Source organism: Procambarus clarkii, chromosome 92, assembly GCF_040958095.1.
Source record: "Procambarus clarkii isolate CNS0578487 chromosome 92, FALCON_Pclarkii_2.0, whole genome shotgun sequence".
Lineage (NCBI taxonomy): Eukaryota > Metazoa > Arthropoda > Malacostraca > Decapoda > Cambaridae > Procambarus > Procambarus clarkii.
The window spans coordinates 4,589,013-4,602,941 of record NC_091241.1 but is presented as its reverse complement, the minus strand read 5'-3'; the positions used below and the strand labels follow the sequence as shown (position 1 = coordinate 4,602,941).

Below are 13,929 nucleotides of genomic sequence, written 5' to 3'. Positions count from 1 at the left end.
ACAATGATAATTGAATGTGGCTCAGTGTGTGGGGTACATGGACCTTAGAACATTAACCCTTCAACAGCGCAATACTGTACATACATATACGATTTGACATAAAATAATTTAATGTAAGTTTTTAAAGCTTACACAAACACTATCTAATTTTTTTTTTTTTTTTTTTTTTTTTTTTTTTTTTTTTTTTTTTTTTTTTTTTTTTTTTTTTTTTGCATAATCAACTAGGCAAATGCTGCAACTTTGTCTAAATGATCAAAGCATAACTTGAAAAACAGATAATCAAAATTGATTTTAAAATTGAATATTGAAAACTTCAGATTTTCAATTCAGAATAAAAAAAATGAACTATAAACCAATTGTTCATTTAATGTTATTATTCTCTCAGAATAGCATATGATCTTCATTTTCATCAAATTAGAATATAGGTTTTTAGTTTAGTTTACTGTAAAAAAAATCGTCAATAAGGCATTTGAAATATGCGGCAAATTTAGACCCAAAAAATTATAACTCCAAATGTATAAAGTTTATGAAAAATCTATTCAGAAAGGATTGTAGAACAGACAGCTGAGCACACATTATGTCAAATTAGTGAGAATCGGTCAAAAACTGGAATTTTAGAAGCCACTCAAAGTTGAAACTCTAGTTTCAAAGATAATTGAAGTTGAAGTTATCAACAATGAATAAAGGTAGTTTTAATTCGTTAATTTAATTGTATGTTTTAATAAACATTGTTTGGCATTCGTACTATAATATGTGAAAGTTGTAGGTCAATATGTGCTGAAATGAAGTCAAGAAAAAATAACCCCTAAAACACAAAATATAGGGATAATTATAATGATTTAGGGGATATATTTAGAGTATACTTTATATAAGTGAAAAAGCCCTAACATGATCCCTAATCATTAAATCAACCTAAAGAGACAAAGAAAATAGTTTGAAATCAGAGAAAAAATCGTCCAAAAAAAATTAAGTCCCAAGTTTTGTGAGTTGTGACTGATTTATTTGTTGACCAATTTCATTCTATCTTCACATAGTTAGGGAAATGTATGCATTCTCCAGGATGTTAAGGTTACAACAAAATCAGATTAATAAACAAAGGAGAAAAAGAAATTAAATCTTAAAAAAAAAAAAATTCCCCTTATAAAATTTTTTTTAGGACATTGATGAAAGTACACTAACATATATTAATAACACTTGACAATGTGTTTATATGATATATAACAAAATAAAGCATATTAATATAGTTACTCATTATTATTTGTGTTATGTATTAATCAGCAATGATATAAAGGCACCAACTATATATCCACTTTGTGGACACTTCTTTCTGCTATTCTTCTTCTTTGAGTGTCGGATAGGTGCTTGCATCTCTTCATTACTGCATTATCATTCCGTTGCAGTTATTAGGAGCTGTTCTCATTTTTTTTAAATTTGTCTAAAATCAATTTCTGAAAATATTTTGATGTGGGCGACACTTCAAATTTCACGACACTTAAGCCAATAAGTTAGAGACTTGTTTAACATTTTTAAGTTATTTTTACATAAATCAAATATTTTTCGCTACCAGGCTCCCAATATGTGCTGTAATATGCGGGAACTAATGGTTAAGAACCTCTTGTTCTTGAAGTTCCAGGTCTCTGGAAATCTTCCTTATCAATTCCTGTTACTATTTTGTACGTAGTGATCACATCACCTCTTTTTCTTCTGTCTAATAGTTTTGGCATATTTAAAGCATATTTAATGTCATAACAGGTCATTATCACTCTTTCCCAAGGGAGGAAGGTACTGGATGTCAAATATCTCTTCTTTCCTGGTGAATACTAGATCCAATACTGACGGTGCATCTCCTTCCCTCATTCTTGTGGCCTGCTTGATGTGTTTACAAGAATGTCTCCGAAATGAGGTTCACAAATTTGTATGTCCAAAAGTCCTCCGTTCTTGTTTCATAGGCCTCCCAGTTTATTGCTTTAAAGTTGAAGTCCTCCAGTATCCACAGTCGTGATTTTATCTTTATCTGCTTTGTACAATAATATATCTCATAACCAATATGAGGCCCTCTCGTTTGTCATCCAGTTCTTCCTTTGTCCATGTGTTGCTTGCTGATGGGCTGTAGGCATTTAAAATTATCAGCTTATCCTGATTCCAGACCTGCAATGCCATTATGTTAATATCTCGAGGGTTTTCAAATATTAACTCTCTTACCTTCAGGTGTTCTTTCACCAGCACAGCCACTCCTCCTCCCTTCCTAGTTTTCCTGTCACATCTCCAAACTGAATTGCCCCTTGGGAATACAACATCATTTAATATACAATTAAACAATTTGAAAAACGGACATAAAGTTTGGGTAGTGTTTGTCGGGTAGGCTGCTCCATTATTGAGAAATAAGTGAAAAATACTTATGCAATATTAGTGCTCTTTTGCAAACAGTGTAATTACCTAAGTGTAGTTACAGGATGAGAGCTACGCTCGTGGTGTCCCAGCACTGTCGTATAACTTTGTCATGTCATGTAGTGTGGTAGATGGTTGAAACAAGTTAAGTGATGTAGGTGGTGGTAAATGCTAACACTGTAGTTTCAAAACATCATATGACAAAGAGTGCTGGGAAGACAGGGCACTATGAGCATAGCTCTCAATCTGTTACTAAATTTGGGTACTGTAATTAAAAGCATTGAATGTGTGTGTTATTGCTACACAGCATTCATCTATAGACACCCACATACAGTATGTGTAAATACATGTGATGAACCTTACAAACACTTGCAGCTCCCTGCAGAAGAAGGCAAGCTTAGCTTTAATGCCAAATTTCCATACATTGTCGGCAAGGTGGACAGCCCTCGCTATCATAACTAATACTATATTTTTCTATTTTCAAACATATTTCTTCACCTTTTCAAACTCCCTCTTGTCTCAAAGATGAGTCACCCCACTCCCATAGCTGGTAGCCCAAGAGTGTGGTTCTCCTAAAGCAACCAAACACCACTACACACATTTCCAAGGTGAAATACAAACCAGAAATGCCCCATTAATGAAAAAATAACCAAACGTGTACTTGAACATTGGAATATGCCTGGGTGAATGCTCTTAAGTCTTAAGGATTCATCTTTTAACATCTTTACATGTTAAATCCATTTGAAGAACCTTCCAAAACACTCATCAGCCACCTTGTAAAAAAAAAAAAAATACAAGTTTAGCTTTGCTACGAAATGCATATACCTTGAGGTTACCTTGAGGTGCTTCCGGGGTTTAGCATCCCCGCTGCCCGGTTGTCGACCAGGCCTCCTGGTTGCTGGACTGATCAATCAGGCTGTTGGACGCGGCTGCTCGCAGCCTGACATAAGAGTCACAGCCTGGTTGATCAGGTATCCTTTGGAGGTGCTTATCCAGTTCTCTCTTGAACACTGTGAGGGGTCGGCCAGTTATGCCCCTTATGTGTAGTGGAAGCGTGTTGAACAGTCTCGGGCCTCTGATGTTGATAGAGTTCTCTCTCAGAGTACCTGTTGCACGATTATAATGTTTTCCATTCTTGCTTTTAGGCCTCCCAGTATATTGCTTTCAAGTTGAAGTCCCCCAGCACCAGCAGTTATGATTTATCTTTATCTGCTCTTAGTATAATCTCTCTCATGACCTTTATGAGGCCCTCTTGTTTGTCGTCTAATTCCTCCTTTGTCCATATGTACAATTAAACTTCAGTTGTAAGTACTGTACAGTGTATAGGTCCAATACTGGTAGAGGTTTTTTATTTTAATTTTGCACGTGTAAAAAAATATTTTGGATTTTTCTTCATCTCTTGCGTAGCTTTTTGTTCCTATTCCAGTTCCTCAGGGAGGTATGATCGCTTTAGTGTCTGCTCTATTTCTTCAATATCGCTGATTAGATTTTGTTTTCTGTTAGAGCAGTGTTTCCTAATGTTGTTAGAGCAGCGTGTCCTAATATTTGTATGTTACAATTATGGTAATTCTGGGAAAAGTTAGCTTCATGCTTGTTTTATTCTACAGCAGACGGCCCCAGCACAGCCGCAGATGGAAGATGCTGGCTCCAACAAGACCATCAAGAGCAAAAAGCGTGCAACCAAAAGCAAAACCCCAAAACCCCCCAAACCTCCCAAGGAACCAAAGTTTAAGAAGGAGGTGAAAGCCAAGAAAGATACGAAGATAAAGGAGCCTAAAGAACTCAAGGTCAAGCGGCCCAGGTGAATCACTTATATCCTAAACAAAAATGTTATATGGCCTAATATTTCGTTTAAGCTTAATGCCTTCAAACATTTATAATTTTTAACATTTAATCTGCAATTTAGTTTGTACACAACATTTTAGTGTAGGGTAAATGTACTGACCATTTGCTACTTGCTGCAATAAAATTTCAAGTGCCATTAGCTCTTCAGATATAAATGTTGAAATATACTTCATAAAAATAATTATTTTACCTTTATATTTATTTTCTTGTTTACTGGCAGGTGTAGGATCATCAGGCATTGAAATAAGTTTATTGAGGTAAAATACACACAAAGGGATGAGGTAGCTCAAGCTATTCTCACCCCATTATCATCAGACATTAGAATGAGAAATAGAGACCTAGAGAGATGCATTAGGGGTGGGTGGGTAGGGGTGAGAGAGGAGCAATATGGTGGAGGACTGGTGTCGTGGTAGGAACAGCTGGTTCTTGGCCACCCAAGCCACGTGTCTAGAGATGAATAGATAACACCACCAAAACTTTGATATACTGTACCATGCTACCCTGCACATTATCATCATATCTTTAACATCAAGGCTTCATACAGTTGAATATTAAAGACAAAAAATTAAAATTTTTATCTAATGAACTATTAATTAATTTGGAATTGAGGAATATGTCAGTTGGGATAGGAAGCACATTAGGCTTATCGAGGTCCTCCTTAGTCCAAAGATTAACCTTCCACAGGATGCAACCCACAACAGTCTCCTAACTCCCTGGTACAGTACCTGTTTATTACACAGTGCCCAACAGAAGACTAGTGCACAAAATGGAGGTAAAGGTGAGAGTGAGAGGGAAGGGAATAAACTCGATGAAGGCATAACCTCCTGCAGCAGAAATTGGCTAGAGAAGGGGGTTTTATAGTGCTAGAATGTTTTACTAAAGCCAATCTTATCTGCATAACTTGCCAGAAAAGATAGACTCTTCCCTTTCAATTTTTACTGGTGTTGTAAAAAATTGAGCAGTATAAATATGATGGAAGACAAGAAGAGAATACAGGATGGGAGCCGGTCGGCCGAGCGGACAGCACACTGGACTTGTAATCCTGTGGTCCCGGGTTCGATCCTGGGCGCCTGCGAGAAACAATGGGCAGAGTTTTTCACCCTATGCCCCTGTTACCTAGCAGTAAAATAGGTACCTGGGTGTTAGTCAGCTGTCACATGCTGCTTCCTGGGGGTGGAGGCCTGGTCGAGGACCGGGCCGCGGAGACACTAAAGCCCCGAAATCATCTCAAGATAACCTAACAATAAAAGAATGGTCTGCATGTGGCTACTAGAGTTTTAATTTAAGCAAGTGCAAAGTAATGAAGCTGGATGCTGACAGCATGGGGGCCAGGCATGAATGGAAACCCTTCAGAAATTGTACAAAGAAAGAATTGAAGGTTGACATTACAACAAACCTTATTTGGAGATAATGTTAAACAAATATCACCATCAGGAAATATACCGAGTTGACCAACCTAAGAATTGCCTATGAATATGAACATGGAGTTATTCAGTACCTAATATACCACACATTGGACTGATTACAAAATAGTGGCACCACAGTGGAGTTTTTATCTTGTTAAATACTGTAGTGTGAAGCTGTTGACAATTTTTCCACCAGATTAATCCCAGAGTTGAGAGGTATGAATTACAAGGGGAATACTAGAGGAATCAAACCTCACATCACTGGAAAAAACGAGAAATAAGAGATCTAATGACCACAGATAAAATTCTCAGGGGGATTACACAAGGCAGACAAGGACAAGCTAGTTACCATAAGTGATATGCAAACAAGGGGACACAGGTGGCAACTGAATACTGTACCCAAATCAATGACAGAATAATGAACTAATGGAAGTAGAGCTTAATTATGTTAACACTTTCACACTCTTTGAATGCCCCTGGGGTCCGTAATTTTTCTCTTCCGAAAAGTCCGAGTCCGAGTCGTGGACGCGAGCGGCGTCCATCATTTTAAAATATTTGTTGAAAATTTAAATTTTATCCGATCAATTTGGGAGTGGTTTTAAATGAGGACATTTAGATTGCGCACAATTTGATATAAAAATGAAAGATGTAATATGAAAATTGATGTCAGAACACTGGAAAGATTATAAATACTTTTTTGGTCCAAATTTTAAAATGTTAATATTCAATTTATTGCTTATTATTAAGAAACTAGTTTTAAAATGCGAGCCTTTAGATTGCGAACAGTTTGATACCAAAATGAAAGATATAACACGAAAATTGATGTCAGAACACTTGAAAGATATAAATAATTTTGTGATGATGAGTGTCCAGAATTTAAAATATATGTTTAAAATTCCATTTATTGCTCTATTATTATGGGGGACTAGTTTTAAAATATGCACCTTAATATTGCAAACAATTTGATACCAAAATGAAAGACATAACATGAAAATTGATGATATTAAAAGCTATTAAACTGAATTGGGTTTTACTTGCTCACGATATAAAGCTCTGTAATGCATTGGTTGCAATATCAAAATAAACTAGTTTATGGGCTTTAAATGATGAGCCATCTAGAGTGTGTTGGAAGACTTTCCTATGTGTTACTGTACCTGCACTAAAAACAACCACGAGTCACTAAATCACTGGTTAATAATTGTCATTTACCAAAAACATTAATAATGCAGTCCATCCTCCAGTTTAAATAGTACTTTAAGTATGGCATCCAACAGCCGGTGGCTGAGCGGACAGAACACTGGATGCTTGATCCTGGGGTCCCGGGTTCGATCCCAGGCACCGGCGAGAAACAATGGGCAGAGTTTTTCACCCTGATGCCCCTGTTACCTAGCAGTAAATAGGTACCTGGGAGTTAGTCAGCTGTCACGGGCTGCTTCCTGGGGGTGGAGGCATGGTCGAGGACTGGGCCACGAGGACACTAAGCCCCGAAATCATCTCAAGATAACTCAAGATAACCTTGAAGGAGGACACCTTCCTCTCTTGGGTGTTAGGCAAGGAAATTGACTCTGCTGCAGAACCTTTGTGGCAGGCTTCTGCAGTTGAGGGAGAACCCAGTGAGTGTCTTGGAGTCCTTTCAACCTTTTTTGGTTTTGATCCTTTCTGTGCGGTCCGTTGTTGCTGTGTGAGGGGAGGGGTAATTTTTTCATAACCCCCCCTTCTATGTATGAGTTGGATCACTTGCTGGTCCCCCCCCCCCCAACCCCCCCTCTTGGATTCGGTTCTGGATCCCATTAGATTTGTCCTTTATTTGGAGGTTTGTCTTCCTGCCCAGTGCCTTCTATGGTCTGCACAGATTTGCTTCAGTATTTCGTGTGGAGCATGAACCTCGTTTCATGATGGACCTTGTCACTGAGCACAGGAGTCTCTGCTTACTGGTTGCAGTAACTTGCTGTTCACCCTCTCTTTTTCTTAAAGGCTTGGTAGGGGCTCGATTGGACCCTTGCACTTGACTGGCAGGTGGTGAGCTAAAGTCTTTCATGTGTTAATGAGTGAGACTTCATTTGCTCTGCTCGTGAGCTTCTGTTTTCCCCAGTGCTTTACAAAGATGTAGGCAAGTGACAGCTTCATTTACAACTGCTGTGCTGTCCAGGGCCAGTGAGGCCCTGGATAGCACTCAAGGGCCTGGAGTGCTGTGCTGGAGTGAGAGGGAAGGACCAGCACTTCCCTCTCACTCCAAACTCACATTTACATCCAACATTCACTCATCTGCCCACCTAGTCATCCTATACAAGCCTATTGTTGCTGGAGGAGCAGAGAGGATATGGTAATTATGTACAAAATATTATAGGGAATACACAAGGTGGACTAGGACAGCCTCTCTATTTTGAGGTAAAATAGACATTTGTGCAATTGGAAACCCTGGGAAGTCAGTGAAATGTAATAAAGTACTTGTATTGGGTACAGATGGTCAATAGGTTCTAAGGTGGTTGATTTCTTGGGACTGGCCAAAACATTGATCACTGACAGATTTTGCTTATTATTTCAATAGTTACTGTAGTTCATTTACAGATGTGTGTTAGGTGTTATTTTTTAGATCAAATTCTCTTCAGTTTAAAAGGTGCTAATTTGAGCATTAATAACACTGACTAATGGGAAGAAGTATCTCAGGTGGTTGAGTACTAATGACCTTACCACTCTTTCATTCCATATTTTGTCCTTCCTTTTTAAAGGTGCCCATATCTTGCTGTATATCATCGGCAGCATGATATATGTGAGATTATCCCTTTTTTGTGGTGAATAGGTTACAAGGAACCTCAGTCAGAAAGGACTGAACTAGCATAAAACTAATGCTGAGGTCAGATTATACTTTAATGACTGACCAGGGACGCATAGAGCAACTGCAGGAGTTCAAATCCTTGGCACTCCTTATCCACTGGGTCGTGGAGCTTCTTGGGGCCTCAGAAGGTCGTCATCAGAGTAGCTCGAACAAAGTTCACATCGATATAGAATTTATATTTGATGTGTACGGCCATGAAAGCAGTTGGAATCCAAGTAATACATGCAACATAAAAAGGCTCACGATAGTATTGAGAATATTGGCAAAGTTATTATTGGGTGCAAGGGTCTGAAGGTGTGAACGTAAAGACACTTGTACTTAACACTTTCGCCCGGGCATGACGCAGCATTGCGTCATCCGTTTACTGGCAGTAATACTGGGGATGACGCAGCATTGCGTCATCCACTTTAAATAATCGCCAAAAATCAGGTTTTTATCCGATTCTTTTGGGACTGGTTTTAAAATGCGCGCCGATGTCTTCCCATTTTCTTTGTTGAGCCTCGTGGCCCTCAGGCGGCTTGGCACACGCCGGGGGCCCATTGTTTTCGCTCCACTGTTGTGACCAATGTTGCCTCCCCTCGCATCTGAAACGTGTGAACATTTCGGCTATTTTCCGTGGCTATATTTCTTACTGCGGCTTTAGAAACTATCTACACTTACTCCACGATGGATAGTGATCATGAACAAGGCCCTTCCAGGAAGAAAATTGTGAAAGAAAGGCTTGAAAAGGGTGGGAATTGGGAGTGTAGCTGGAAGGCATCTGAGCACTCACTTGCGGCTAACGCGTGGCCCGTCTTCAACTCGTCGGCGGTTGGAGCGTGAACAGGTTTTTTATTTTATATGCTAATGTTCCTATAGAGAATTCTATTGCAAACCCATTGAGACCAAAATGAAAGACCTACGACGAAAATTGAGGTGACCAGAGTGAAAATAGTGAAAACATTTTATCGCGTTTGCGCGCTCCTGGGTAACTCGTTCGCACTTTCTCTGTTTGCTGCGGGTAATTAGCCGGGCTTTTGGAGTTTATATGCATTTAGTGCTGTAGAGAATTCTATTGTGAACACAATGATACAAAATTTAATCTCGTAGGACAAGAATTAAGGTGACAAAGTTGAAGAGAGTATACACTTTTCAGAATTTACGCGCGCTCCCGTGACACCCTGGGTCCCATATCGCACAGTTGAGGGGTGGCGGGCGGGGTGCGCGAAAGTGTTAACAGTCAGGGTACATGACAAGAACAATCTAACATTACGGTAAGGCTGGACGTGGTGCTTGACAAGGCTAACTACCCAGAACACTGGCTTCCGGTTCGGACCGCTTGCGGTATCGCTGACCCTGTCTACACTTAACAACAATGGGGAACCACTCCAGACGCAAAGGCAGCTTAACTAGGCTGCAGCAAGTAGCAATAACATACAGGGAAAGTCACGCCCTCGTTGGTGCCAGATGCAAATCCGGAATAAATGAGGGTAATTACAGTTCCAACAATGCACAGCCCAACGTTGGACCAGATGGGAGTCTGGGGTCAATGTGAGGCAATCAATGTTGGAACCAATTATGGCCCTCATTGGCGCCAGATACGAGATCCGTGGCCAGCGCGGGATAACTCATGACTGAATGACAACAACTGACAGACTTGTCACCGAGACGAGTCTTCCATGCAACACTCAACTTATTACGTTACTTTACTCAGTCAATTTAGTTACGTTAATGTCACCAAGACATGCAATCACAACAGAAGTCAAAAGAATCAACAATGGCTACGGGTAATTAGCAATCCCTGAGTAATCATACCAGAATCTGTCGCCTCTTGACAGCTCACTCAATTCACGAAGAATTTACGTTAAGACTCTGCATCACTAAGACAGCTTAACTAAACATCGATCAGTCAATACGATTACTAATCACAGCGTATCAAATCAATTGAAATCAACACACTGATATCACGAGGATAATTGAACATGACGTTACACTGACATTGCAAGAGTAAATGATCACAAAGTTACTCTGACGTCTCAAGTTAATGAACACGAAGTTACACATAACACTGAGTCTACTTTACTTTGCAAGTTAATGAACACAAAGTTACTCTGTACACTGACTTCGAAAATGAATGAACACAGTTACACTGAAGCACCAATATGGGTCACTGAGACCAACACAACATAATGATAATTGTACACACCAACACGGGTCACTGAGACCAACAAGAAAATAGTAATGATAAATGTACACACTTAACCAAAGTACACTAGGTCACACAAACCCCCTACAAATATTAAAACACTGCACAACACTGACACACTCACATGTCACCAAATGAAATTTAAGTACATAAAGTAATAACTCTTACTTGGACTTACAGCATGTCCCCTGGAAATAAAGACAGAACGGCATGGACATGGGTTAATCACACAGTTATCTTGAGGTTATCTTGAGATGATTTCAGGGCTTTTAGTGTCCTCGCAGCCCGGTCCTCGACCAGGCCTCCACCCCCAGGAAGCAGCCCGTGACAGCTGACTAACTCCCAGGTACCTATTTACTGCTACGTAACAGGGGCATTCAGGGTGAAAGAAACTTTGCCCATTTGTTTCTGCCTCGTGTGGGAATCGAACCCGCGCCACAGAATTACGAGTCCTGCGCGCTATCCACCAGGCTACGAGGCCCCTGTTATGGTAACCACTAAACCACACTAAACACAGTAAAATACACACGTCACAAAGACAACTGAATGTGTAAGATGACAAATAACTAAGATCTTGCTACAGTATTCACACAAAAGCTGTAATAGGTCTTTACCTATCGGGCTTCCTTGAGGAATTGAACTCGGTCCCGTAGGGGAACTAGTGAGAACGAACACCGGATGGCTGAATCAAATTCAACACACGGAATTTGCACACAAGAAGATACAAAGAAATAATGTTTGGGTACGCTCGTTAATTTATACTGGTATGACACACTCGCAATCATTCATCACACTCACTGCTCCAGCTGTTGATTGAAGACCATGCACTGGAGATGACGGAGTGAGGTGGGACACTGCACTCTGAGGAGCGAGGTGAGGCAGCAAGGCCAACGGCCTGGGGTAGTGAGGGGCGGCGGGGAGGTGTTTCCCGCGCGCTCGAGACACAGAGGCGAGAGTCGCCTAACACGTTTCCACTAATAAACGCCCCTCACCGTTATACACCGGGGTTTTTGACACAAGCGTGATATATTGCTGAAGGCTGACGGTATGCATGCTGGAAATAGACGAATATATGTAAACACCAGATGTGAGGCACCCAGGGAGAACAGTGGCGTGGACGAGGAAAAATTAAAAGTCCACACTTCCACAATATTGAAGATATACACACGATCTTCACTCAAACACTTAGAATCGTTTCCTGATTCTTATATTCACTGTGACAGAGCAATAGAAGGACGGCTTGCTCTAGGTAAGGCCGATATCACTGGATGACTCTGGACAGTTCTGTTGCACCTGTTGGCAGCACATGTGATGGCTTACGACTTCACTTCACTTATCTCCTTAATTTTTACCATTAACAAGCTCCGACGCTGCAGGATTCTGCGACTGTAACGTGGAACAGCGTAGGGTTAATGAGCTGGCTGGAGGATTGACAGGAGAGGGAGGAATCAAGGCTTTTGGCCAGAGACCTGATCTCCCTACTTCTCTACAGCGTAGCTCCTCGATACAAAATGACGCTAGAGGCGTGGGAATTTCGCACCAGCCACGAGGTTTTGGCACGAGAATTCAAGTGGCGGCTCCCTTTGGTGCCAGGCCCCTCGGCCAATCAGGCTCGAGCCTCGGCAGAGGCCTCATGTCGCTCCCAATGGGAAATAAGCCGGCAGGAGACGCCGATGATGTCATGTCACCGCCATAGGGGAGCCGTGGTACCTGAGGGTTGGTCCGCTCATCCTCTTCTCTCTCACTCTGTTGCCAGGCCAGAAGTTACAGAATTCAGAGAAAACCTGTAACTATTCACACAGAATACTTACGACACCGAGAGTTACATCTTTGGAATGCTAAAAGCATCCCTTTTCGAAAGAGACGTGATTCCACTAGTCTATCTTCATTACCCAAGAAGATAGACTTTTGTGCACACCCTGTGCACATCTCCACCATTTTCTGAAGCAAAAGGCTTTTTCTACCTATCACCTAACAAATGTAAGCTAGCTGAGAAGTGGCCAAAACCCAACTTCTCACAATATACAACAATGATATGGGCAGCATATTTTTCTGCCCATATCTGCTTGAATACTATAACTGCCTGGTTATAGCTGCCTCAGAATAATAGTTTTAATTCTATATATTTCATTGCAGTGCCCCACCAAGAAGAACACGTGTAAGGAAAATTGTAATGGGCTTGGCTCGTGAGGTGAACACTCTACCTGTGGATACTGGCACTGGTGCTCCTCCAGCTGCTCTGATGGACCCGGCTGTTGCACCTCCAGGAACTCCTCTGGATCCAACCAAGGTACGCTCTCTATTTATATCATTAGCTGTCTCTTCTCTCTCTCTTACCCACCTTGCGATACTTTTGTGAATTGTGTACACAGGCAGAATATTATTGTTTGAGTTTTCACTTTCAACACCTTCCCTGGAGGAGTTACTGTCCTTCCTTCTCACTCCAGCTGTATAATAGCCGAATGTAATAATGTAACACTCCTTGCTGTGTGACAGATATGGACTGTTGTACTGTACCCTCTGTATTTCACTCGTTTCTTTGCTGTCATCCATGAAAGTTCCATTTTCCTTGTGCAAAGGCCCAATGCTAGATGCAGTTTTTGTTCTAGAATTTTCATAGTAGAAAAAGTATTTTGGGTTCTGCTCTATTTCACTTATGGTCTTTTGTGCTTTCTACTTCTGAATTTTATGATTCTTGAAGCTTTAGCTCCATCATTTTTTTCTCTGCCTGGCCTTCCATGTCTGTCTTGGGATAGTGGGGCTTTCGAGTTGTTCTGCTATTTGTTTTGTTTTCTTCAGAATGCTGTTCATCCAGTTTGCATTTTTCTTTTTTTTTTTTCTTAGAGGTAGGTGACTCGAGCATATGGTTAGTGCTACTTTGCCTATGTTCTTGAGGCACTGCTTTAGGGTTAGGTTTCACGCTGTTCTTCCCAGCTTATTTCTGTGAGGTCTTGGGTTATTAGTTCCCAGTTAATCTGTTTTATTATTAAAATTGAATTTATTGAATTTTACTCTTGGATATGAGACTGATTATGCAGGTCTGTTGCCCATTCTTGCCTGAACGTGGATTAGGTTGTGATCTGAGTAACCTTAATTTAATCATAATGCTCCTAACCAGCTCATCATTGTTTGGGAAAATAAGGTCTTGAGAATTTTCTTTTCTTTGCTGGTTTAACAAAATATTTTCACATTCTTAAGAGGTCATTTCTGTGTGACTTCATTTAAACTACTTGTGGTGATCTTGCAATGATTTCGGGGCTTAGCATCCC

At 40.5% G+C, this 13,929-nt stretch overlaps 1 protein-coding gene across 2 annotated transcripts in view; it reads left to right on the top strand.

Moving 5' to 3' along the window:
• Positions 1–13,929, top strand: part of LOC123775136 (chromodomain-helicase-DNA-binding protein 6) — a 141,022-nt gene that overhangs the window by 79,354 nt on the left and 47,739 nt on the right. For both annotated transcript variants that reach the window (XM_069319176.1, XM_069319175.1), the window contains 2 exons: positions 3,996–4,189; positions 12,797–12,950. In XM_069319176.1, the coding sequence (XP_069175277.1) occupies positions 3,996–4,189; positions 12,797–12,950 (348 nt within the window). The remainder of the gene's footprint in view (positions 1–3,995; positions 4,190–12,796; positions 12,951–13,929) is intronic.